Here is a 24,147-nt window from a genome sequence, read left to right as displayed (position 1 = left end):
GGGCTGTATCCGTCTATACCCATCTCCCAAATGTTTGGTGCAAAAGCACAAACTACTAGAAATATCAACATGCCTGGCAACTGCATTCGCTATTTCCAGTTCTGATAAAGGGTCACTGATCAGTGTTAACTTTCTCTGTCCACAGATGCTGCTGCCAGAATTACTGAGTCTTTACAATATTTTCTGCTACATTTCCCCAAATTTTGGGCGATCGACTTCCCCAAGTCAACTCTTGTACAAGACTACCACACAACATTTTTGTTTCCTGGATGTTGGGTTGACATGTTGGGCAGTACAGTGGTTATCACAGTTGCTTCACAGCTCCAGGGTCCCAGGTTTGATTCCCGGCTTGGGTCACTGTCTGTGCGGAGTCTGCACGTTCTCCCCGTGTCTGCGTGGGTTTCCTCCGGGTGCCCCAGTTTCCTCCCACAGTCCAAAGATATGCTGGTTAGGTGGATTGGCCATACTAAATTGCCGTTGGTGTTCAAAAAAGTTGGGTGAGGTTACTGGGTTATGGTGGAGGTGTGGGCTTGGGTAGGGTGTTCTTTCCAAGGGCTGGTGCAGACTCGATGGGCTGAATGGCCTCCTTTTGCAATGCAAATTCTATGTCTTTGGTTTACCCAGGATAAGCTGAACAAATGTTTCAAAATCAAAGGTAGAAATTGGTTTAAGACCCATGTCTGATGCCAAAATGTCAATATGGTGCTTCCTTGCGTGCAACACGTAGGCTACAGGCACTGACAACTGAAGTTTGTGACAGACACGGGATGAGTCACAACGGCCCACCTGTTTTTGTGACAATGCTTTTGAAGAGATTGTTAGCAGGAGAGGTGCATATGTGCAATATGGCTGCTTGCCTGGTCAGTGAGCTAGAAACAGCAGTATTGCTTCTAGGGCATGGTTGCAATGCATGAAAAAGAAAAAAAATCAATATCTGTATTTGCATGTTGTTAGTCTTGCACTACCTGTTGCACTGGCACTCACAACCTTTTACTTCCCTGGATTGCTGCATACTTCTGTCACATTTTTCTGCCCTATGGCAATGGTTTGCACCCATTACCCCTTGAATTATTTCACCTCATTATATCTCTACCACCATTCACAAATGAGCCTATTCTGCCCTGGTATTCACTACAAGACTTCTCATTAATTTTAACACTAACAGACTCAATAATGGAGAACAGGTAACCGCAAGAGGTAGGCCACACTTCATGTATGCTGCCCTACATTTAAAAAATCACTTGGGGGAATGTCAGCGATGTGGCACCTGTTAACAGTCCTGCAAGGTTTTAAATTGCCTTTCCTTATTCCTATCTCACCTTTATACAGCATGCATGATAAATTGATCTGTTTTTCAGAAGCTGCTCATCTGTTTCTGCTTACCATGTCACAAAAGGTGAACCACTTGTCATTTTTCTCAATTTCAAATCCAGAAATTAAAACAATCATCAGAGTGAATATTACAAAAATTGGGAGTGTCACTTGATGGTACATTTGCAGATAACTGGCACCATACATACTTCAGAGAGTAGTCTTGAGGTTCTGTCTTCGAAGAGACGCAAAGTAATAGTGTCTAGAAACATGGGCATTTGGATTGGATGACCCTGGAAGCAGTTTAGTAGCTGTCTTCCATGCTTGACTAAAGGCAATCTACATGGAATTTCTAAGCATATTGATCTGCTTGACTACCAGCTGGCATGTAACATTAGGAGAACTTGTATCCTGCCTACGTACACTGTATTAAGACCATACGGTTAACTATGAAGCAAATTGCTAGCTCAGTGAGCAATGCAGGACACCCGAGTAATGGAACCTCTGGTAACAGCTCAGTTTTGATGGAAGCCCAAATTGTTCCACCTTGATTTTGGGGTTAAGCAACTGGTTTACAAAACCTGAAGGATGTTAGGGGCTTTGAGAGTCAGTATGTCTTTGGGCTGTTCTCATGGAACGCACCCCCCCCCCCCCCCCCCAAACAAAAACACACATACACATACAATATGGCAGTACATATGTTCCTCTTAGCCAGAACTCTTATTCCCAAACAACTAGCCAGATTAGCCCAGCCAAAGCTGTGTACCTCAGTACTCATTAGCCAGATCTCCACAAGGTTGTCACCATGGCCAGTGTCATTTGAAATTCAGCATAGAATTTTACAGTTTCATAGAATTTACAATGCAGAAGGAGGCCATTCGGCCCATCGAGTCTGCACTGGCCCTTGGAAAGAGCACTCTACCCAAGCCCACACCTCCACCCTATCCCCATAACCCAGTAACCCCATCGAACACTAAGGGCGATTTTGGACACTAAGGGCAATTTAGCATGGCCAATCCACCTACCTTGCACATCTTTGGACTGTGGGAGGAAACCGGAGCCCCCGGAGGAAACCCATGCACACACGGGGAGAACGTGCAGACTCCGCACAGACAGTGACCCAAGCCGGGAATTGAACCTGGGACCCTGGAGCTGTGAAGCAATTGTGCTATCCGCAATGCTACCGTGCTGCCCATCCTTGCACCTACCAAACTGTAGCCACTGGGTATTCACAAAATATAGGTTCCCTACAAGAGCTTTTGCGCATGATATTGGAAAATCTTTTGATGTGTGTTAGGATATGGGGGAGAGAGTAGGAAATTATGAAATTAAAAACTAGAACTTAGGGGCATGTATTATTGGAGGTGCTATAGTTTTGGATGAAATGATAAACATTCTGTTTTAAACGGACATTTGAGAACAGAAAAATTCTTAAGTCTTGGCCAATATTCCTTGTTTAATCTTCAGAACCAATAAATAAATTGTTCTTTTTTGGATAAAGTTTGTCCATTACATTTGCTGATGTAAATTTTTAATCCAACTATAATATCCTTTACACTTCTCTTGCCCCACTTTAAAGCTACCACTTGTGTAGCTACATTCTATATTTGCTTGTTTTGACTTCATAACTGTCCACTTTGGGACATGAATTTCTTAGTAAAGATGAATATACTTATGCCTCTCCAGATCCACACTACTATCATGTTTGCCGGAATAGTCTTGGGGCAGAAGAGAAGTGAGAGAAGAGGAAGTCATTAAAAATAAGATGAGGTTATGAGAACATGGTCATTTAACTATCAAAGGGTTATAGCACAGTCGTGGGGTTTCTGATTCAGTAGTTCAGTTTGGTTCTTTGCAAGAGCAACATAGCTGGTCCCACAACCCAGCCTGTCCCCTTAGCATTTCAATTCTTTTCCTGGAGTACATTTCTAATTTCCTTTTGGAAGCAATCATTGAATTTTCTGCCATCAAACTCTCAATTTAGGGCATTGCAGATTCTTGCTGTATTTAAGAAATTATTTTTCCAGTCACCTTAAATCTGTATCCTCTGATTCTCAATCCATGTGCCAATGAAAACAATTTCTCACTACCTACTTGTCAAGACTTCTGCATTAAACCTCCTCTACAAGTTCTCCAAGGAGCATTGGTGGCAATGGTGATGGTATAGTGGTATTGTTACTGGTCAAGTAACCCAGAGACCCAGGGCAAGATCAGGTTAAAATCTCACCACAGCAGGTGGTGAAATTTGAATTCAATAAAATAAAATCTGGAATTAAAAGCATAACATTGGCCATGAAACCATTGTTGTAAAAACCCATCGGGTTCACTAGTGCCCTTTAGGGAAGAAAATCTACCATCCTTACCATGGGGCTCCAGATCGACAGCAATGTGGCTGATTCTTAGGGCAGCATGGTGGCATAATGGTTACCACTGCTGTCTCAGCTCTAGGGACCCAGGTTCAATTCCAGCCTTGGATACTTGTCAGTGTAGAGTTTGCATGTTTACGTGAGTTTCTTCTAGGTGCTCTGGCTGCCTCCCACAGTCCAAAGATGTGCAGGTTAGGTGGATTGGCCATGCTAAGTTGCCCGTTAGTGTCCAAAAAGGTTAGGTTGGGTTACAGGGTAGGGTGGAGTTGTGGGCTTAAGTTGTGCTCTTTCCAAGGGCCGGTGCAGACGCTATAGGCTGAATGGCCTCCTGCACTGTAAATTCTATGATTCTATGTCAGGCTTGTAATATAATTTTTGTTTGCTGGAAGCTACATATCTCTGACAGAGACCCACGTGCCTATGTTAGTATCTGCTAGTTCTTCCGACCAAAATGAATCAAAGAACAAAGAAAGGTACAGCACAGGAACAGGCCCTTCTGCCCTCCAAGCCCGTGCCGACCATGCTGACTGACCAAACTACAATCTTCTACACTTCCTGGGTCCGTATCCTTCGATTCCCATCCTATTCATGTATTTGTCAAGATGCCCCTTAAATGTCACTATCGTCCCTGCTTCCACCGCCTCCTCCGGTAGCGAGTTCCAGGCACCCACTACCCTCTGTGTTTAAAAAAAAAAGCCTCATACATCTACTCTAAACCTTGCCCCTCGCACCTTAAACCTATGCCCCCTAGTAATTGACCCCTCTACCCTGGGGAAAAGCCTCTGACGATCCACTCTGTCTATGACCCTCATAATTTTGTAGACCTCTAGCAGGTCGCCCCTCAACCTCCGTCGTTCCAGTGAGAACAAACCGAGTTTATTCAACCGCTCTTCATAGCTAATGCCCTCTGTACCAGGCAACATCCTGGTAAATCTCTTCTGCACCCTCTATAAAGCCTCCACATCCTTCTGGTAGTGTGGCAACCAGAATTGAACACGATACTCCAAGTGTGGCCTAACTAAAGTTCTGTACAGCTGCAACATGATTTGCCAATTCTTATACTCAGTGCCCTGGCCAATGAAGGCAAGCATGCCGTATGCCTTCTCGACTACCTTCTCCACCTGTGTTGCCCCTTTCAGTGACCTGTGGACCTGTACACCGAGAGTTCTCTGACTTTCAATACTCTTTAGGGTTCTACCATTCACTGTATATTCCCTACCAGCATTCGACCTTCCAAAATGCATTACCCCACATTTGTCCGGATTAAACTCCATCTCCCATCTCTCCGCCCAAGTCTCCAAAACGATCTAAATCCTGCTGTATCCTCTGACAGTCCTCATCGCTATCCGCAATTCCACTAACCTTTGTGTCATCTGCAAACTTACTAATCAGACCAGTTACATTTTCCTCCAAATTATTTATATATACTATGAACAGCAAAGGTCCCAGCGCTGATCCCTGCGGAACACCACTAGTCACAGCCCTCCAATTAGAAAAGCACCCTTCCATTGCTACTCTCTGCCTTCTATGACACAGCCAGTTCTGTATCCACCTTGCCAGCTCACCCCTGATCCCGTGTGACTTCGCTTTTTGTACCAGTCTACCATGAGGGACCTTGTCAAAGGCCTTACTGAAGTCCATATAGACAACATCTACTGCCCTACCTGCATCAATCATCTTTGTGACCTCTTCGAAAAACTCTTATCAAGTTAGTGAGACACGACCCCCCTTCACAAGACCGTGCTGTCTCTCACTAATACGTCCATTTGCTTCCAAATGGGAGTAGATCCTGTCGACGAATTCTCTCCAGTAATTTCCCTACCACTGACGTAAGGCTCACGGGCTTGTAGTTCCCTGGATTATCCTTGCTACCCTTCTTAAACAAAGGAACAACATTGGCTATTCTCCAGTCCTCCGGGACATCACCTGAAGAAGGTGAGGATCCAGAGATTTTTGTCAAGGCCTCAGCAATTTCCTCTCTAGCCTCCTTCAGTATTCTGGGGTAGATCCCATCAGGCCCTGGGGACTTATCTACCGTAATATTTTTCAAGACGCCCAACACCTCGTCTTTTTGGATCTCAATGTGACCCAGGCTATCTACACACCCTTCTCCAGACTCAACATCCACCAATTCCTTTTCTTTGGTGAATACTGATGCAAACTATTCATTCAGTACCTTGCCCATTTCCTCTGGCTCCACACATAGATTCCCTTGCCTATCCTTCAGTGGGCCAACCCTTTCCCTGGCTACCCTCTTGCTTTTTATGTGCGTGTAAAAGCCTTGGGATTTTCCTTAACCCTATTTCCAATGACTTTTCGTAACCCCTTCTAGCCCTCCTGACTCCTTGCTTAAGTTCCTTCCTACTTTCCTTATATTCCACACAGGCTTCGTCTGTTCCCAGCCTTCTAGCCCTGACAAATGCCTCCTTTTTCTTTTTAACGAGCCTACAATATCTCTCGTTATGCAAAGTTCCTGAAATTTGCTGTATTTATCCTTCTTCCTGACAGGAACATGCCAGTCCTGAATTCCTTTCAACTGACACTTGAAAGCCTCCCACATGTCAGATGTTGATTTACCCTCAAACATCCGCCCCCAATCTAGGTTATTCAGTTCCCGCCTAATATTGTTATAATTAGCCTTCCTCCATTTTAGCACATTCACCCTAGGACCACTCTTATCCTTGTCCACCAGCACTTTAAAACTTACTGAATTGTGGTCACTGTTCCCGAAATGCTCCCCTGCTGAAACTTCTACCACCTGGCCGGGCTCATTCCCCAATACCAGGTCCAGTACAGCCCCTTCCGTAGTTGGACTGTCTACATATCGTTTTACGAAGCCCTCCTGGATGCTCCTTACAAACTTTGCCCCATCGCAGCATTAAATTTCATCAGCCACATGTCCACCCATTCCACCAGCTTGTCTTGCATTCTCTTGCAGCCAATTCCCTACTCTGCTCAGTTTACAATGTTCCAAGTTGTGTCTACTGCAGATTTTGAAAATGTGTCCTATAGATCCAGGTTTAAGTCAGAGCAGTAGTCCAGTATCAACCCCTTTTAGCTTTCTTCAGTCGGAAAAACAACCAATTTACTACAAATCTGTCAGTCGTTGTTTAGCTTCCTGTCAGTTGGCCAACCTCATATCTATGCTGTTACTGTGTCTTTATGGGCTTTAACTTTGGTAAGCCTTCTACGTGACACTTCATAAAACCCCTTTTGGAAGTCCATATAGACCACATCAAGCGCATTACCCTCATCAAGAAATAACAGTAAAAGGGGACATTTTTGATTGTATAGATTTTGATTTTTTTTTTTGCAGTTAAAATAATTGTGCACTTGCTCTGTACTTCAGGCATTATTGTGCAGATTGTCTGATGTGGAACCCATCGACAGCACAGAAGGATGGAATGACTGTGTAAAGGAAAGGTTTCAACAGCTCACATTGAACAAATGTTTGTGGTGTTGTATAACTTGTAAGTAATGTATTTCATTTTGTGGTTCTTGCTCAACTGCTGACCTTCCAATATTTCCCTTGCTGTCCATGTACTAAATGAGGTGCTGGTTAGCTATTTCCATGAAGACTTGATCTCTCAATGTTGTTGGGTGGTTTACACATTTGGCATTTCGTATTAATGTGCAAGTTCTTTTTTTAATAATCTTTATCAGTGTCACAAGTAGGCTTACATTAACACTGCAATGGAGTTACTGTGGAAATGCCCCAGTCACCACACTCCGGCGCCTGTTCAGGTACACGGAGGGAGAATTCAGAATGTCCAATTCACCTAACAAACATGTCTTTTGGGACTTGTGGAAGGAAACAGGACACCAGGAGGAAACCCACTCCGACATGGGGAGCAATCAGGGTGTAAAATGTTGCACATATTTTCTAAGGGGGTGGAGGTGCAAAGAACTTGCATGGTTTTAGAAGCCCTAAAAAGTCACCTCCCCTTGGAGAATCATGAACACTGAGGAAAGCCTGCTGGGGAGTCTAGGAATATCCTGAAAGACAAAATGAGACCATCAGATATCACTGTTAGATGATGTACTGTAATGTAGATATGTTTTTCATGAAGTAATGCATCATCGAGATCTGTCCTGCAAAGTTAAATTGCTTGACTTGTATAATTGTTGACATACATTATAGTATTTTTCCAATTGTCAAGAGTGCCATAATAATTTTTAATGTTTAAAATCAGTCATGATTAGTGCTGAGTTAAATCAACACTGCTGTGGCTGCTTTATAAAATGTCCTGCTTTTTGAAAGCTGAAAAAAATCTCTGCACATGCTCTCCCACATTTAATTGACAGGATTGCGCCTGCTCTCCTCCATTAATTGAGAGGAGCTCTGCATAGAAATGGAAATAGGACACCACTGTTGTTCTGTCAGTTCAAGAAATGTTGCTGGAGCATTTTGTTATGACAGCTGTAACAATTATGAATGGTTGGTCTGCTTTCAAAAACCTAACCTAACAATGGAGCACCACAATTGTTTGGGGCAGAGAATTTTGAAGATTCACAATCCTTTGAGAACAATAAGTACAGTACAGGAACAGGCTCTTCGGCCCTCCAAGCCTGCGCCAATCATTACACCTATCTAAACTAAAACTGTCTGCACTTCCGGGATCCGTATCCCTTTTTTCCCATCCTATTCATGTATTTGTCAAGATGCCTCTTAAAAGTCGCAATCCCCATCCCCCGGCAGCAAGTTCCAGGCACTCGCCACCACCACCACCCTCTGTAAAGTGGAGTGTTATTACAGACAGCTGAAGGGTTATGTTGTTTGATGCAAACCACCAGTGGTTGGGATGTGCGGCCGAAGTACCTGGCATCAGACTAGCTGCACTTGACCAAGACATGCTTGTAAAATGCAGATCTTAATGTCTGACCTAGATGTGATTTTCTGATTGAGCAGTATTTGCTGAACAGTCCTGAGTGCGCTAAGAGTTGCACTAACAACCAATTTAACATTGTCTGTTGGGATGGCACCGTGGTACAGTGGTTAGCACTGCTGCCTCACAGCTCCAGGGACCTGGGTTCAATTCCAGCCTTGGGTGACTCTGTGTGGAGTTTGCACTTTCTCCCCATGTCTGTGTGGATTTCCTCCGGGTGCACCGGTTTCCTCCCACAGTCCAAAGATGTGCAGTTTTAGTTTAGGTGGATTGGTCATGCTAAATTGCCCCTCGGTGTCCAACAAGGTTAGGTTGGGCTACAGGGTAGGGTGGAGTTGTGGGCTTAAGTTGTGCTCTTTCCAAGGGCCGGTACAGACTCTATAGGCTGTGAATGGCCTCCTTCTGCACTGTAAATTCTATGATTCTGTGTCAGGCTTGCATTATAATTTTTGTTTGCTGGAAGCTACATATCTTCATATGCAGGAATTTGCCTTCTGCAGGCAAAAGGAATATGTCCAGACATTGCCCCTTTCTTGATTAAACGAGGATTATAGGACCCTGTCAACATCTCTACTCATCAGAACAAACTTGCCAAACAATCAGCGCATCTTTTTATATATATATATTGTTGTTCCCTTTGAAGTTGTGCATTCTCGTTCGTATCTGTGCTGATGAATGCAAGATCTATTTGACATGGAGTCTCTAAGTGTTACACCTTTGCTGAAAAGAGCAACACTAAACAACCTCCAGTTTTAAAGATGTGCAAACATTGCTACAGTACAATTTTTTAGGTCATCTTAAAAATCTATGTAAAGTTTAATGTACCATCAATTGAACGCGAGACGAGTTGCTGAACAAAAGTATGGCTTTAATCTGCTAGATGTTAGCCCTGCGGTCGATTACAGTAGAAGGACGACTGCTGGATATTTATACCCCGCCCTGGAGGCAGGGTTAACTCAGCCTCTCGACCAATCGGGGAGCCGTCACATGACTGGTCTCAACCAACCGGTCGAGAGGCACATGACTGACCAGGGCCAATGGTAAGCCGGTGTTCTGCACCAATGGCCGGCAGCTATGCTAATCATACCACCACATTCACCCCTTGCGGAGAAAGAAGCCGGGGGGGGGGGGGGGGGGGGGGGGAACTGGTGGAGTAGTAAGGAGAGAAGGAAAAAAATGCATCCTTGGCTTCCCACTGGCCCAGACATTTAGCAACAGTACATAGTGTCCATACAAGATCCATGGTGGTGTTGAAGTCAAATGGACTCGATCAGCCTTTTCGTTGCCCGTGACGTCCTGGCAGACCGCCGCAGTGGAGTTGGTGACGTTGGTTCAGCCGATGGTGGTTCAGCTGATGTCCTGGACTCCGGGAGCGATGGTCCTTGAACTGTCTCCGTACCCCGGGCTGGTGGGGGAGACGTCTTGGATGGGGGAGGGGTGGCCTGGGTGGGGCGCTGGGGGAAAAAGGACAAGGGGGGGTCTGTGGTGAAGGGGGGGGGAGGGCCACACGCCAGCGGGTGCCAGGTCCCGGAGGGAGACCGTGTCCTGCCGACCGTCGGGGTACTTCACGTACGCATACTGCGGGTTAGCGTGGAGTAACTGGACTTGTTCCACCAACGGGTCGGACTTGTGTACCCGCACATGCTTCCGGAGCAAGATGGATCCGGGGGCGGCCAGCCACGTCGGGAGAGGGGATCCGGAGGACGACTTCCTGGGGAAAACAAGAAGGCGTTCATGAATGTGTGTGATTAGTTGTGGTACAGCGGAGGGAGCGGATAGAATGTAGGGCATCGGGGATAACCTCTTGCCATCGGGAAATAGGGAGATCTCTGGACCGGAGGGCCAGTAGTATGGTCTTCCAGATGGTACCATTCTCCCGCTCGACCTGTCCGTTACCACGGGGGTTATAGCTGGTCGTCCTGCTAGAGGCAATGCCCCTGCTGAGCAGGAATTGACGCAATTGACGGTAGCCGAACAGGGAGAATATAGAAAGGAGGGCCTTAATGACGGTCGATGTGGTCATGTCGGGGCAGGGAATGGCGAAGGGGAAGCGGGAGTATTCATCGATCACCGTCAGGAAGTAAATGTTGCGGCTGCTAGAGGGAAGGGGCCCCTTGAAGTCTATGCTGAGATGTTCGAAGGGGCGGGATGCTTTGATCAGATGCGCGCACTCGGGGCGGTAGAAGTGCGGTTTGCACTCTGCGCAGATGTGGCAGTCACGGGTTACTGTCCTGACTTCCTCGATGGAGTAGGGCAGGTTGCGGGTCTTTATGAAATGATAGAAACGGGTCACCCCTGGATGGCAGAGGTCCGCGTGGAGGGAGCGGAGGCGGTCTATCTGCGCGCTGGCGCAGGTACCGCGGGACAAGTCATCAGGAGGCTCATTGAGCTCACCAGGACGATACAAGATATCGTAGTTGTACGTGGACAACTCGATCCGCCACCGTAAGATCTTGTCGTTCTTAATCTTGCCCCTCTGTGCATTATCGAACATGAAGGCTACTGACCGTTGGTCTGTGAGGAGGGTAAACTTCCTGCCGGCCAAATAGTGCCTCCAGTGTCGCACAGCTTCGACTATGGCCTGGGCTTCCTTTTCCACTGAGGCGTGGTGGAGTTCGGAAGCCTAGAGGGTTCTGGAGAAGAAGGCCACGGGACTGCCCGCTTGGTTCAGGGTGGCCGCCAGAGCTACTTCTGATGCGTCACTCTCGACCTGGAAGGGGAAGGACTCGTCGATGGCGCGCATCGTGGCCTTTGCGATGTCCGCTTTGATGCGGCTAAAGGCCTGGCAGGCCTCTGACGACGGCGGGAAGGTCGTGGACTGAATGAGGGGACGGGTCTTGTCGGTGTAATTGGGAACCCATTGGGCGTAGTAAGCGAAGAAACCCAGGCAGTGTTTAAGGGATTGGAGGGTATTGGGGAGAGGGAGTTCCATCAGGGGGCGCATACGTTTGGGGTCGGGGCCTATCACTCCGTTACGCACTACGTAGCCGAGGATGGCTAGACGGTCGGTGCTAAACACTCACTTATCCTTATTGTAAGTTAGGTTAAGGAGTTTTGCGGTTTGGAGGAATTTTCGGAGGTTGGTGTCATGGTCCTGCTGATCGTGGCCGCAGATGGTGACGTTATCGAGATACGGGAAGGTAGCCCGTAATCCGTACTTGTCGACCATTCGGTCCATCTCCCGTTGGAAGACCGAGACCCCATTTGTGACACCGAATGGAACCCTGAGGAAGTGGTAGAGGCGCCCATCTGCCTCGAACGCGGTGTACTTGCGGTCACTCGCGCGGACGGGGAGCTGGTGATAAGCGGACTTGAGGTCCACCGTGGAGAAGACTTTGTATTTCGCAATCTCGTTTACCATGGCGGAAATACGGAGGAGAGGATACGCGTCCAGTTGCATAAACCGGTTGATGGTCTGGCTGTAGTCGATGACCATCCGGTTTTTCTCCCCAGTCCGGACCACCAGCACTTGGGCTCGCCAGGGACTGTTGCTGGCCTCGATGACCCCTTCCTTCAGCAACCTCTGGACATCGGACCTGATGAAGGTCCGGTCCTGGGCGCTGTACCGTCTGCTCCGGGTCGCGACGTGTTTGCAATTGGGGGTGAGATTAGCAAACAAGGAGGGAGGGTCCACTTTGCGGGACGCGAGACTGCAGACAGTGAGGGAGGGTATAGGGCCGCCGAATTGGAAGGTCAAGCTCTGCAGGTTGCATTGGAAGTCCAGTCCTAGGAGTGCCGGTGCGCAAAGGTCGGGGAGGATAAGGAGTTTATAATTTTTAAAAACCTTCCCTTGGACCGTGAGGTCCACAATGCAGCACCCGGTGATGCGGACGGAGTGCGAACCTGAGGCTAACCCTATTTTGTGTTTTACAGGGCAGACAGGGAGCGCGCAGCGTCTTACCGTGTCAGGGTCTACGAAGCTTTCCGTGCTCCCGGAGTCTAGCAGGCAGCCCGTCTCGTACCCGTTGAGGTGTATTTGCGTTGTCGTCTTGACGAGCGTGTGTGGATGTGACTGGTCGCGCTGAATGGCCGCGAGCCGTGGAGAAGATCTGTACTCGTCGTTGTCGTCGGCCGAGTGGGTGCAGGCAGGACCTTGTGTGTCAGTCTAGGATGGCGGCGCCCAGGACCCGCATGTGGGGTCGGGGCCTCAAGATGGCGGCGCCCAGGACCTGCACGTGGGGTCAGGGCCCCAAGATGGCGGCTCCCAGGACCCGCACGTGGAGTTGGGGCCCCAAGATTGCGGCGCCCCGTAGGGCCCTCGTGGTTTCTGGGGCGGGGTTAGCGGTGCCGGCGGGCCGATCGGAGCGGCTGAGAGCGGGGGCAGAGAGGAGCGCAGGTCGGGCGCAGGGGCCCGGGGGGGGGGGGGGGGGGGGAGGAGAGATTGGTGCGGTGCGCTGGACGGCCCCGGAAGGGCCCGGAGGAGGAGATCCCCAGTCGCTGCGCGGCACAGCAGCGACCAATTTGGCCTGCCAGACTGACGAAAAATGGCCCGTCTTCCCGCAGCTCTTACAAAGGGCGGAGCGGGCCGGGCAGCGCGGGCGGGGTGTTTGGCAAGCCCACAGAAATAGCAGCGGGGCCCTGCAGACTTGTCGGGGCGTCCCACGGCGCAGGCCTGAGGGGGGTCGGGAGCGGCGGATGGCGGTGGGGAAGCGTGCCATGAGGCCCAGGGCGCTGCAGTGCGGCTGGGGACATAGGCGCGGGCGTTTAAGCCGGCGACCTCCAGGGAAGTGGAGAGAGTCCGTGCCTCAGGCTGAGGTCGTCTTTTTCCGGCATCCGCTGGCGGATAGCGGCAGACTGCATCCCAGCCATGTAAGCATCTCTGATCAAAAGTTCCATGTGCTCAGTGGCAGAAACTTCGAGGCAGGCGCAATTCCTCCCCAGGACAGCGAGGGCCCCGTAAAAATAGTCTAAGGACTCACCGGGGAACTGTTGTCTGGTAGCCAGCAGATGTCGGGCGAACACTCGGTTTACCGGCTTAAGAAATTGTCCTTTTAGCTTGTCCATGGCCACGTCATATTCTTTTTCTTCCCCTATCATCGCATAGGCCGCCATGCCCACGCTGGAATGGAGAATATGAAGCTTCTGTGCCACGGTGGGAGGGCTGCTTGCGGTCGCCAGATAGCTATCAAAACACGGCAGCCAATGTTTGAAGATTTCCGATGCGTTCGGAGTTTGTGGGCTGATGAGGAGGCATTCGGGCTTGATCCGGAGCTCCATCTTCAAATTTCTAGCAGATTAAATTGATGTACCATCAATTGAACGCGAGACGAGTTGCTGAACAAAAGTATGGCTTTAATCTGCTAAATGTTAGCCCTGCGGTCGATTACAGTAGAAGGACGACCGCCGGGAGTGCTGGGTATTTATACCCCGCTTAACTCGGCCTCTCGACCAATCGGGGAGCCGTCACATGACTGGTCTCAACCAACCGGTCGAGAGGCACATGACCGACCAGGGCCAATGGTAAGCCGGTGTTCTGCACCAATGGCAGGCAGCTATGCTAATAATACCACCACAAAGTTTTAGATGTATGTTCTATATTTCTTGTCTTCCTTAGGTGAATCTCATGGAAATACATTATCACTTCAATTATATGAATCAATAGCTGATATTCATGGAACCAAACCTTGTATAAACAACATGTTAGTTGAAGAAAACATGGCATGCTTTACAAAGAAGTAAGCATCTTTGATTCTTTTTAAAAATGCATGAGTTTCTATATTAGTATTTTAATTAGCAGTGATTGATGTAATTGTGCTTTGATTTGCTTTTGAAGCTCTAACCCTTTTGATGCTTTGCCTGTGCATTATATAACCGCTTATAGTACATCATCTCTTGTGCATCGTAAAAAATGACTCTTGGCGTTTGTACTCAAATGGAAACTATAGGTTATTTTAAATCTAGAGTGGCAATTATTGTTATCTGAGGACAGGAAGTAACTTAGAAACACTATCCCTTTTAATAACATTGTGCTATTTCAAGACTCTGAAGTCTTTCTAACTTGGTTGTGCCAAATTGCTTTCAGGTCAGAGGGAATTGGAAGTAAGCAGGGTGTTTGTGATGCAAGAAAGCTGTGTTCTGTGCCATTTTGTATATTCAGTAGATGGTGTTCAGATTCTCCAGGGCTCTTGGAGGTTTCCAGTGTTGTCATTAGCTTGTTTGATCTTCAATTGGTGTCATCACTCACTTTGCAGATAGTTCTCTCCTATTAATATGATACCAATGATAGATAACATATATATTGTTTTTTTTTAAAAATAGTTTCTCACCTTTTCAGTGTTACTTCCAAAGCAATTCCACAGATCGACATGTAGAGTGCAGTGACAACATGCTGAACACTTCTGCCAAGCAAATAAATGAAGCTGAAGTAAAACATGTTCATGACGCCAATGCAAATTGCCAGCAGCTTGAAGGAAAGAATTTTCCTGGGATAGTAACATGTAGAAATGCTTCAGATTTTGGTCAGGAAGTGGATGTGAAAGTGACATTTGTGGCTTCACCCAGCAGTATATTTGTGCAGCAGTTAATGTTGCAGCATCAGCTGAAAGAGTGAGTATCATATTCATTACTAAAGAAATACCAGGCAAGTGGGACCTAATTCCTTTTATGTACAGTGCTACATTTTTCACTGTTCTTCCAAATCCCTGTGAAGGGATGCAAATGGCTGCCTTAACCCTCCGATTCAGACTTTTGGGTTGCAAATGGTCTGCCTTAACTCTCAGATGCAGACACTGTTGTTAATGAAGAATGCATTGTCTTTACCTTTGGGAGGCCTCTGTTTAACGACTGTCATGATTGTTGCAAGGCCTTAAGAGTTCTTGCAGTTCACTGGATTCCTTCTTAATCTTCGGCACTTTTTTTTGTGTGTAGCAGCCAATCAGGCTGAAAAATTACTGCACAGCAACCTACTTTTGGTTCACAAAAACAAAATACTGCAAATGTTGGAAATCTGGGGCGGGATTCGGGTCGGAGAATCGCCGGGGGGGGGGGGGGTGGGGGGGCGGAGTGAATCCTGCCTCCGAATTCTCCGACACCCCGCTTCGGAGAATGGAGGGAATTCTCGCGTCCGGATGGGCCAAAGTGCCGCCAACGTGACCACTGGTCACGCCGGCGTGAATCGAACCACCTTGTATAACGGCGCCAACCAGTGCTGATGGTTGACACCGGAGAGCGTGGAGGTAGGTCAAGGCGTGCGGTGGCCGCAGGATTAGTGACGGCGTGGCTGCAGTCGGTGTGGAGAGGGTGGGGGGGGGTTTGTCCGCCTGGCCAGATGCCAGCTTCCAACAGATGCAGCCCATGGCCCCTGGGTGGAGGGGTGGTACGGGCAATGCTGACATGTCGTTCCCCACTCCCACCCCCCTGCAGGCCATTTTGCTGATCAACCAGCGATGTTGGCCGCTGTGGCGGCAGCTGCGCTTCTACATGTCGCCCTGGGGGAGGAGGAGGAGCGTGTCAGGGAGGCAGCGGAGGCTGCCGCAGAGGAGCGTGCTGCAGAGGGGCAGGTGGCAGCTGCCTAGGCTGGAGGGCCGCCCGCCCAACAGGAGGGGGGGAGGAGGTGGTGGCGCCACGGAGAGGCCCTGTGTGTGTACCAGCCCCGCTCGTCGTACCAGGACCTCATGGACCAGGCATGTAGGAGGCGACTCCGGATCAGCCGGGAAACCGTGGCATACATTTGCCACCTGATGGCACACCTGGCACCGTGTGGCACTGGGGGAGGACCCCCCCGTCTCCGTCAAGGTTACAATGGCCCTGAAACGTTATGCCTCGGGGTCATTCCAGGCGCCGAGTGGGGACCTGTCCGGCATCTCGTAGACACCGGTTCATCCGTGCAGTGACAGACGCCCTATATGCCATTGCAGACCACTACATCCAGTTCCCTGTGGACCGGGCCAGCCAGGATGCCCGGACAGCGGGCTTCGCTGCCGTGGCCGGGTTTCACATGGTCCAGGGCGCGATCGATGGGATGCATGTGGCGGTGTGGCCGTCTGCAGGTAACAGGGCCGTGTTCACCAATAGGAAGGGGACCTATTCCATGAACATTCAGGTGGTCTGCAACCACCGCCTGATGATCCTGCATGTTTGCGCCCGGTACCCAGGCAGTGTACATGACTCGTACGTATTGGCGCAGTCTTACATCCCTGGGACGTTTGAGGACAGGCTGATAGCTGCCCTGTTCACTGACTATGGGGGCATGGGAATTGCCGAGTATGGGCACAGACTGCACACCACAACACCAGCCACCCACCCACCACCAAACATCCCCACCCCATGCGCATGCACACCACCCCTCCATTGCGCATCCACCTGCAGCACAACGGGCCAGGCTCACACGGTCGCCGGTGGAAGCGTGTCTATTGCAGGCCATGGAGGATGATGACAACCCACTCTGCGATGAGCTCCTGGCTCTACATCGTTGGCCAATGTCTGACCCAAGGCCACAGTGCCACCCTCCACCCGGACCATCCCTGCATGCGGCCGTGACACTGCAGCGCACGATCCTGTCCTCTGCCCGGGGGGATGGCGAGGGCGACCCGGGGGGAGGGGGGGCACACTCACCTGGGGCCGGCGTAATACCACCCCATACAAACCCTGGGGCTCAACGCACACGACAGCCCCCGCATGCTTCAGTCAGAGCACAAAGGCAGCTTCTGTAGTTGTGAAAGTGATTTTAATAAAACAATCCATACACGTGCCCCAGTCCCTATAACTCGTCTGTGCCCTGCACCCGTGCCAACTTACTCAGTGTTTAATTGTTTGGCCTTACGGGCCCTTTGACTACGTCTAGGTGGTTCCCCAGACTGTACAGCAGAACTAGAGGTGGACTCCTGCGATTCCTGCCCTGTGACTTGGGATCCCTTTGGCAGCCGTTTCCTGGGGCGGCCCGGCCTAGATGGGCCAGGCTGCGGCTCGGGCGACAGGGATGGCGAGTTGCCAGGCTGTCCTGCCCGTTGCCCACCAGATGCACCTTGGACAGAAGGGGGGGTGAAGTCCGAGGTGTCGCGGTGTTCCGGGGCCTCTCCTACAGGGGGACCTGGAACGGGTCCCAGCACCACCACCTCTCTCTGGGTGCCCGATGGCCCCCGGCCCTCTACATGGGTTGGGGATGCGAACGGACTGACCATCCGACGCCCCCCCAACACCTGCTGCTGCCAGTCCTGGAGGCCCATCCTGGTATCGGCAAGGGTCTGCAAGTTTGCAGCCATGGAGCTCAGGGAGTTGGCCATCCCTGTTTGTGTCTGGGCGACGCCGGCCAGCACCTGGGCAATGGCGCTGATGCCCCCGGCGATGGCCTGCTGACACTGGGCCACTGCCTGCAGAGACTGGGCCACGGCCTGCAGAGACTGGGCCACTGCGTGGAGCGCCTCTGCCATCTGCCGCTGGCTCTGGCTCTGGCTCATGGCCTCCTGTGAGAGGGCAGCCATGTTCTGATGCCGTCTGCACGGAAAGCCCCAGCCCTTGCGTACTGCTCCCCATGTCTGACACCGTCGCAACCATTGCCTCCACCGCGGACGCCACCCTTGCGGTTTCGGCCTGGGTGGTACGCATGACCGGCAGCACTCCTAGCTCCTGGACGCGGGTGCACTCCTCCACCTGCGTCTGCAGCCGCCGCAAGCCAGCCGTCACCCCCTTCGATCGTCCCTGGTTCCGTGACTGCATCGGTCTATGGGTGGGGTTGGTAACTCCAGGAACCCGGGACCCGTCTGGGCGGCAGATGGTTGCTGGGGCTGGCCTGCCCTCAGACCGCCCAGCCCCTCGGCTGCTCCTACCTCCACCTGCTGTACCGGTACGGCTGTGTTCTGCGCATCAGTGAGTGTACCAGAAGCCTCATAGCTAAAGTGCCCAACCGAGGTGAGTGTCTCTGCGATGATGGTGGGTGTTGGAGACAGCAGTGGCGTTGTGTCGTGATCATCGTCCGACCGAGTCCATGGTCTCCTTGGGTGGCGGTTCCTGTCCACCCGTCCACTGTGTTGGTGTCGTGTGTGTCAGTGTCCCGGGTAGGGCTGTCCCGGCATGTGGCTGCCCCCCTCGTCGCTAGGTGTCGCATGCCTGTGTCGCCGTCCTCGCACGAGATGGGACCGTCGTCTCCGTGTTGCTCCGGGCCTGTCCCTGTCTTCTGGCCATCCTGGGGGCGTCGCATGCTGGAGGGGCTAGGGGTCTCCCTGTCTCGTGGCCGCCCTGGGGTGTCCGGGGGCGTCGCATGCAGGAGGGGCCGGGTCTCTCCCTGTCTCGTGGCCGCCCTGGGGCGTCCTGGCGGGCGGTCGACATCTGCGGCGACGGGTGCCTCGACGTTTGGTCCTGCAATACACAACACAGCATGCATGGTTAGACACACAGGCAGTGATCGGGGGATATGGGGGAGGGGGGATATGGGGATGGGGGAAGGGGGATACGGAGGATATAGGGATTTATGGGAGGGGGATATGGGGGAGGAGGGATATGGGGAAGGGGGATGGGGGGGGGGTCTCACTTGGTGGTGCACCCCCAACCTCTGCATCGGCAACCTCACGGTCCTCGGGTCCGCCTGCCAGTTCCAGGGCCCTCTCCTAATGAACGGTGAGTGGTCTCTCATCAGCTGGGCCCCCTCCGGTCCTCTCACGCTCCCTGTTGTTGTGTGCGCGCTTCTCCTGTGGGAGGCGGGCGGGTGGGTGGTAGGGATAAAGGGCAACCGTGTTAGGCAGGGATATACATGCAGGCCAGCGGTTGTGTGTATATTGGCAGAAGTGCACTGCACGTTAGGGTTAGTTGCACCTGGGGGTGTGCCGCACATCAGGATGGGAGGGGGGGGGGTACTCACCCTGGCTGCCCTGAGAAGGTCATTCACCTTCTTGTGGCATTGGGCGCATTCACCTTCTTGTGGCATTTGGTGTCACAGCCACAGCGCTGACGGCCTCTCCCATCTACCTCCACAGGCTCCGGCTGAGGTGTGGGGGAACCCTGCGGCCGTGTCCGGGGTACAGGGCTTCCCTCGTCTGCTCTACTGCATCCTGGAGCGCCTCGATGTCGCGCTCCTGGAACCTCGGGGTGGGTGGCCATCTTGTCGGGGGGGGGTGTCTTTTGTGCTGTGACACCATGCATCCACGGCGGGTGACGCCATCACGAATGCGTCATGCCGCTACTAGCCCATTCCGGGCCGGAGAATTTGTGCCGTTTTGGGGGGGGGGGGGTGGGCGACGCTGGAGTGATCAGCGCTGTTTTTGCCGCCGGGTTCCAGCGGTTGCGCCGATTACGGGAGAATCCCGCCCCTGAAATAAAAATAGAAAATGCTGGATGAACTCAGCAGGTATGGGAGCATCTCGCGAGAGAAACCGAGTTATCTTCGAGTCCAAATGACTAACTTTTAATAGCTGTTCCAATCTCATGCACCCACAATGCTTGTTCGTGTGTATTTTTCAATAAGACTGTATCTCCACCTATGTGTACGCATGTACTGTGTATATTTCCTCGGCTGCAGAAAAATACTTTTCACTACTTCGGTACATGTGACAATAAATCAAATCAAATCAAACGTTGTTGCAGCTGTAGCTTTATGGTTAGTATCCATAGAAAGGCAAAAGCATGTGTTCACTTTGACAATATGATTATATGATTGATAATATGATTTGATAATTTACTTACTGAAAGCATTTTACCAAATCCCTTTATCTATTATTCATCTGTTCATTTTTGTAATATGTATTTTTTCCTCATTTTTATTGCTGACTCAGACCCCCTGGATGTATCATACAGAAAATGTTAAATTGCTAGATTAAATAATAACCCGTCTTAAAACTGAACAGTATATTTAGAATTTTAATTATCGAGAGTAACCCTTAAATATTTCAACCATCATAGAAACAGAATATGTAAAATTGATAGAACTGTAATGTTCCCTCCAGTTTGCAGGAGGAAATGAAAGTTGTGTATTCAACATTGGAACAAGAAGTTGTTGAATGGGAGGAAAATATGGACTGTGCATTACTGGTTTTTGAGCACAGAGAGTGGCGAAGAGGAAAAGTCACCAAAGTGATCTCCGATAAGTTTGTGGAGGTAATCCTTTGCTGTAGGTTCTATCTGCATATCTGGTAATGTTTCCTGGGGTTCAATCAGACGAAGGGTGTTGCTGTAGAACTTTGTATCTTTGACAACTTCAATAAATGAGCATGTTAGATGCAAGTTTTGGTGTTGGCAAATGGAGGTGCATTACGCTTCGGCTGGAATTTTCTGACCATTCACGCTGGCAGGATTTACGGGCCCCACTGACCGAACGCCCCCATCGCGGATTTCCCAGCGGTGTTGAATGGATTCAATGGAAGTCCCATTGACAGTGGCAATACCAGAAGATCCGGCCAACAGCGGGTCACCTCCCGCCACTGGGAAACACAAATTTTGGATGATTCCTACTGTTACAGCAATAGTTACCCAGAAAAAAAACTAGAATAATTTAAACCACTTGTAGCTTCTGGGTAACTATTGTAGTAACATCATCCTCCCCTCCCCTCCAGGCCCGTCCTGAGAAAATGCATCCTAACCTGGCCTGACTCCCACCTTTACCTCCAGGCATGACTTAACCTGCAGCCCTTCCCAAATCCTACCCAGTTACCTTATGCACTTACCTTCTCCTGGCTTGTCAAAGACGGTTAAACTTGGCTGTACCTTTAAACTTACCGCAGCTAGTGCTATAAGGTAAAAGGGAGTGTGGTTTACTTACCTGTGACTGAGCTCCCCTCGATGGTAGACCCCAGGAGAAAGCTACACTACATAGATCTTGCTTGGCCTGAGTTGGAAGATCAGGCAAAATAATAGGATCTCGTGGATTTCCAGGCAAGTCATTTTGAGTGCAGTGGCAATCTGACTCAATTGCCACTCCCATCAGAATGTATGACACACCATGCACCTTTTTGGGGATCTCCTGGATGGTGCCAGTTATTTACATAATATGGGTATGCATTTTTAATACATTGTTCTGCATAGTTTAAATTTAAGATACTTGTAATATTCAGATACTCTACTTATTAAAGCATTGTATTGTTACATCTAAGTAACTTGACAGTTGTCAGCTGCACATACATGTCGGGGAGAGAAGACTTGTGTTTAAAAACCGTTAAGTTAGATGTGTTTTTTCCTCTAGTTCAATAGGTGACGCATGCATGGTGTGACACACACCTATTTCCTAGGTAATAGTTAGATTGCAAAATAAATTTGCTTTTTTTTTGTGTGTTACTACAGAGTTTGAAATTACGATATTATAGAGAGGCCAAGTTAGTTTTTAAACATGTGTTGCAGTTTATAAAGTCTTCATGTGTTTTAGTACATTCAACTGAGTTTAGTTATTTTTGCAGGTGTTCTGCTATGACTTTGGAAATAAAGAAACTGTGAGCATCTGCTTGATAAGGCGATTAAAAAAAGAATTCCAATTTGGACCTCTGGCACTTGAATGTTGTTTATCATGCATCAGGTGATTTTTAATTCCTGTGATTATTGTAGTTTTGTCATTTTGGGTGAATATTAAAAGGCACCACCTTTGAAGATAACAACAACATGTTTGTATAGCACCGTTGACATAAAATGTCCCACAGCATTGCACAGGTGAATGATAAATAAAATATGGCATCAAGCTGCTGAAGGAACTATTGGGTCAGATATCACAGAAGTTTGGTAAAAGAGGTAGATTTTTAAAGAGTAAAGGACAATAGCAAGGTGGAAGGAATTCCACAGCTTGGGACCCAGGCACTTATTTAAGATGGCACTTATTTAAGAGGTGCAGCGTGGTCAAGGAAGTAATTGTTTAATGCATGCCCAAATATGTGCAAAATATCCAACTTTTATAAGGTAACTTATAAGCATTGGGTGGGATTCTCCGTCAGCCCACGCCGGAATCGGGAAACGTGATTGGATAGAGAATGGATTCTGACGCCAAAACTGCGGCAGACGCCGATATGACGGCAAATTGCAATTCCCCATCACCTCGACAGCGGCACCAATGCACGTACAGCAAACACCGTTTGCATGTCATTAGCGGGCCTGACCCAGTATTCTCCGGGGCCTCCGTGATTCTCCGCCTTCGATGGGTAGAGTTTCCGATGGCGTGGTTCACGTGTGCTTTCAAATATCATGAAACAGGCGTGGTAGCTGCTGAGGAGCGACCGTGGGCTGGCTTGGGGGGGGGGGGGGTTCCAGGCATGGTCCACCATTAACATCTACAATGCAGCCATCTTGCTGGACAGGTGCATCTGGGCGTCTCGGAGGCCCTATATGCCCAGGCGGCTCAATAACTCTCTTTCAATGTGGACTGAGCCCAGCAGGATGCCCAGGCAGCGGGCTCCGCTGCGATCAATGGGATACCTCAGGATCAATGGGGTGATCAGCGGGATGCATGTACCACATGGTACCTGCGGATAACAGGCCACTGCAAAGAAACCAAAAGGGATTTCATTCGATGCACGTGCAGCCGGTGTGTGACCATCAGATGCGCATCATACATGTCTGTGTCAGGTACCCGGGCGGGTTATCTACTGCAGTCGTGGCCAATGACGCCTATCGGGAAGGCACAGACTGACGCAGGGAACCACTACAGCGAAGCCCATGCAATGACCAGGAACAATATCGAGCGGTGCTTTGGCCTCCTGAAGATGCGGTTCAGGCCTGCTGCGTCCTTCACAACACCGCACAACAGAAGGGTGATGTGTTGGAAAAGGAGGAATGCCAGGTCTCGTCTGCACGGGACGCAGAGGGTGGGCTAGGGAGCCCAGGCAGGCATGGGAGGCTGCACGATGTGTGCGCCAGGGCCAACACACACGGCACTCTTACCACCTCCAGGTTCACCGGGGGTGGTGGGGTGGTGAGGAGACTGGTCAGGGGCATGGAAACCGCATGCTAACCCCTCAGGGCCTGCAACTTCCTCCGTGATAAGTCCCTGCCGCACTGCAGAGTGGGAGCCCTAGATTGGCAGTAACATCGGGTGTGATACGACAACCCGCTTTGCAATGATCTCTGGTGCTCCATATCATCTGACGACGTCTGACTCCTGCCCATGGTGGCACTGTCCATCTGGGTGATCCCTACATGCGAGTTGGCCATTCCATCACATGGTCCCATCGGTTCCTGGAGGGGGGTGCAGGGCAGCAGCCCGGTCGACTCGCAGAGTCTGCCCAATCCCCCTCCCCCAACCCCTTGCACCCATTTAGACAGAGCACCGAGGCAGTTTGTAATGGTGGTAACAGGTGTACAATATGAACGAATATATACAGGTTTGTGCCCTAACCCTGATCACTAAACTGCCCAGCCTCGTGCCACCTTAACTGGTGTCCAACTTTCTGGCCTTACGGGCCCTAACCCTAGTCTAGGTGGTTCCCCACTCGGTGCAGCAGGAGTTGAAGCGGCCTGCTGTGATTCCTTCCCTGTAATTGGGTCCCCGTTGGTGACCATCTTCTGGGATGACCGGGCCTGCTGCTCAGGTGTCCCGGGTAGCATGGCGCTGCCCACCAGATGGAGGGAGGGAGAGAGAGAATCCACTGCGGGAGTCACCGACACGGGCCCCATCACCTCTTCCTCACTCGGGGTACCCTGTGGCCTCTGGGCTGTACCATGGGACGAGGGTGTGAGGGGAG

At 50.2% G+C, this 24,147-nt stretch overlaps 1 protein-coding gene across 2 annotated transcripts in view; it reads left to right on the top strand.

Annotated features, from left to right (window-relative positions):
* Nucleotides 1-24,147, top strand: part of rnf17 (ring finger protein 17) — a 211,847-nt gene that overhangs the window by 102,934 nt on the left and 84,766 nt on the right. For both annotated transcript variants that reach the window (XM_038817770.1, XM_038817769.1), the window contains exons 17-21: nt 7,027-7,147; nt 14,118-14,238; nt 14,852-15,109; nt 20,437-20,587; nt 21,880-21,995. In XM_038817770.1, coding sequence (XP_038673698.1) covers nt 7,027-7,147; nt 14,118-14,238; nt 14,852-15,109; nt 20,437-20,587; nt 21,880-21,995 — 767 coding nt within the window. The remainder of the gene's footprint in view (nt 1-7,026; nt 7,148-14,117; nt 14,239-14,851; nt 15,110-20,436; nt 20,588-21,879; nt 21,996-24,147) is intronic.

This window comes from Scyliorhinus canicula, chromosome 14, assembly GCF_902713615.1.
Source record: "Scyliorhinus canicula chromosome 14, sScyCan1.1, whole genome shotgun sequence".
Classification (NCBI taxonomy): Eukaryota; Metazoa; Chordata; class Chondrichthyes; order Carcharhiniformes; family Scyliorhinidae; genus Scyliorhinus; species Scyliorhinus canicula.
Note: the sequence above shows the minus strand (reverse complement) of the source record. Positions and strands in the feature narration are given on the sequence as shown.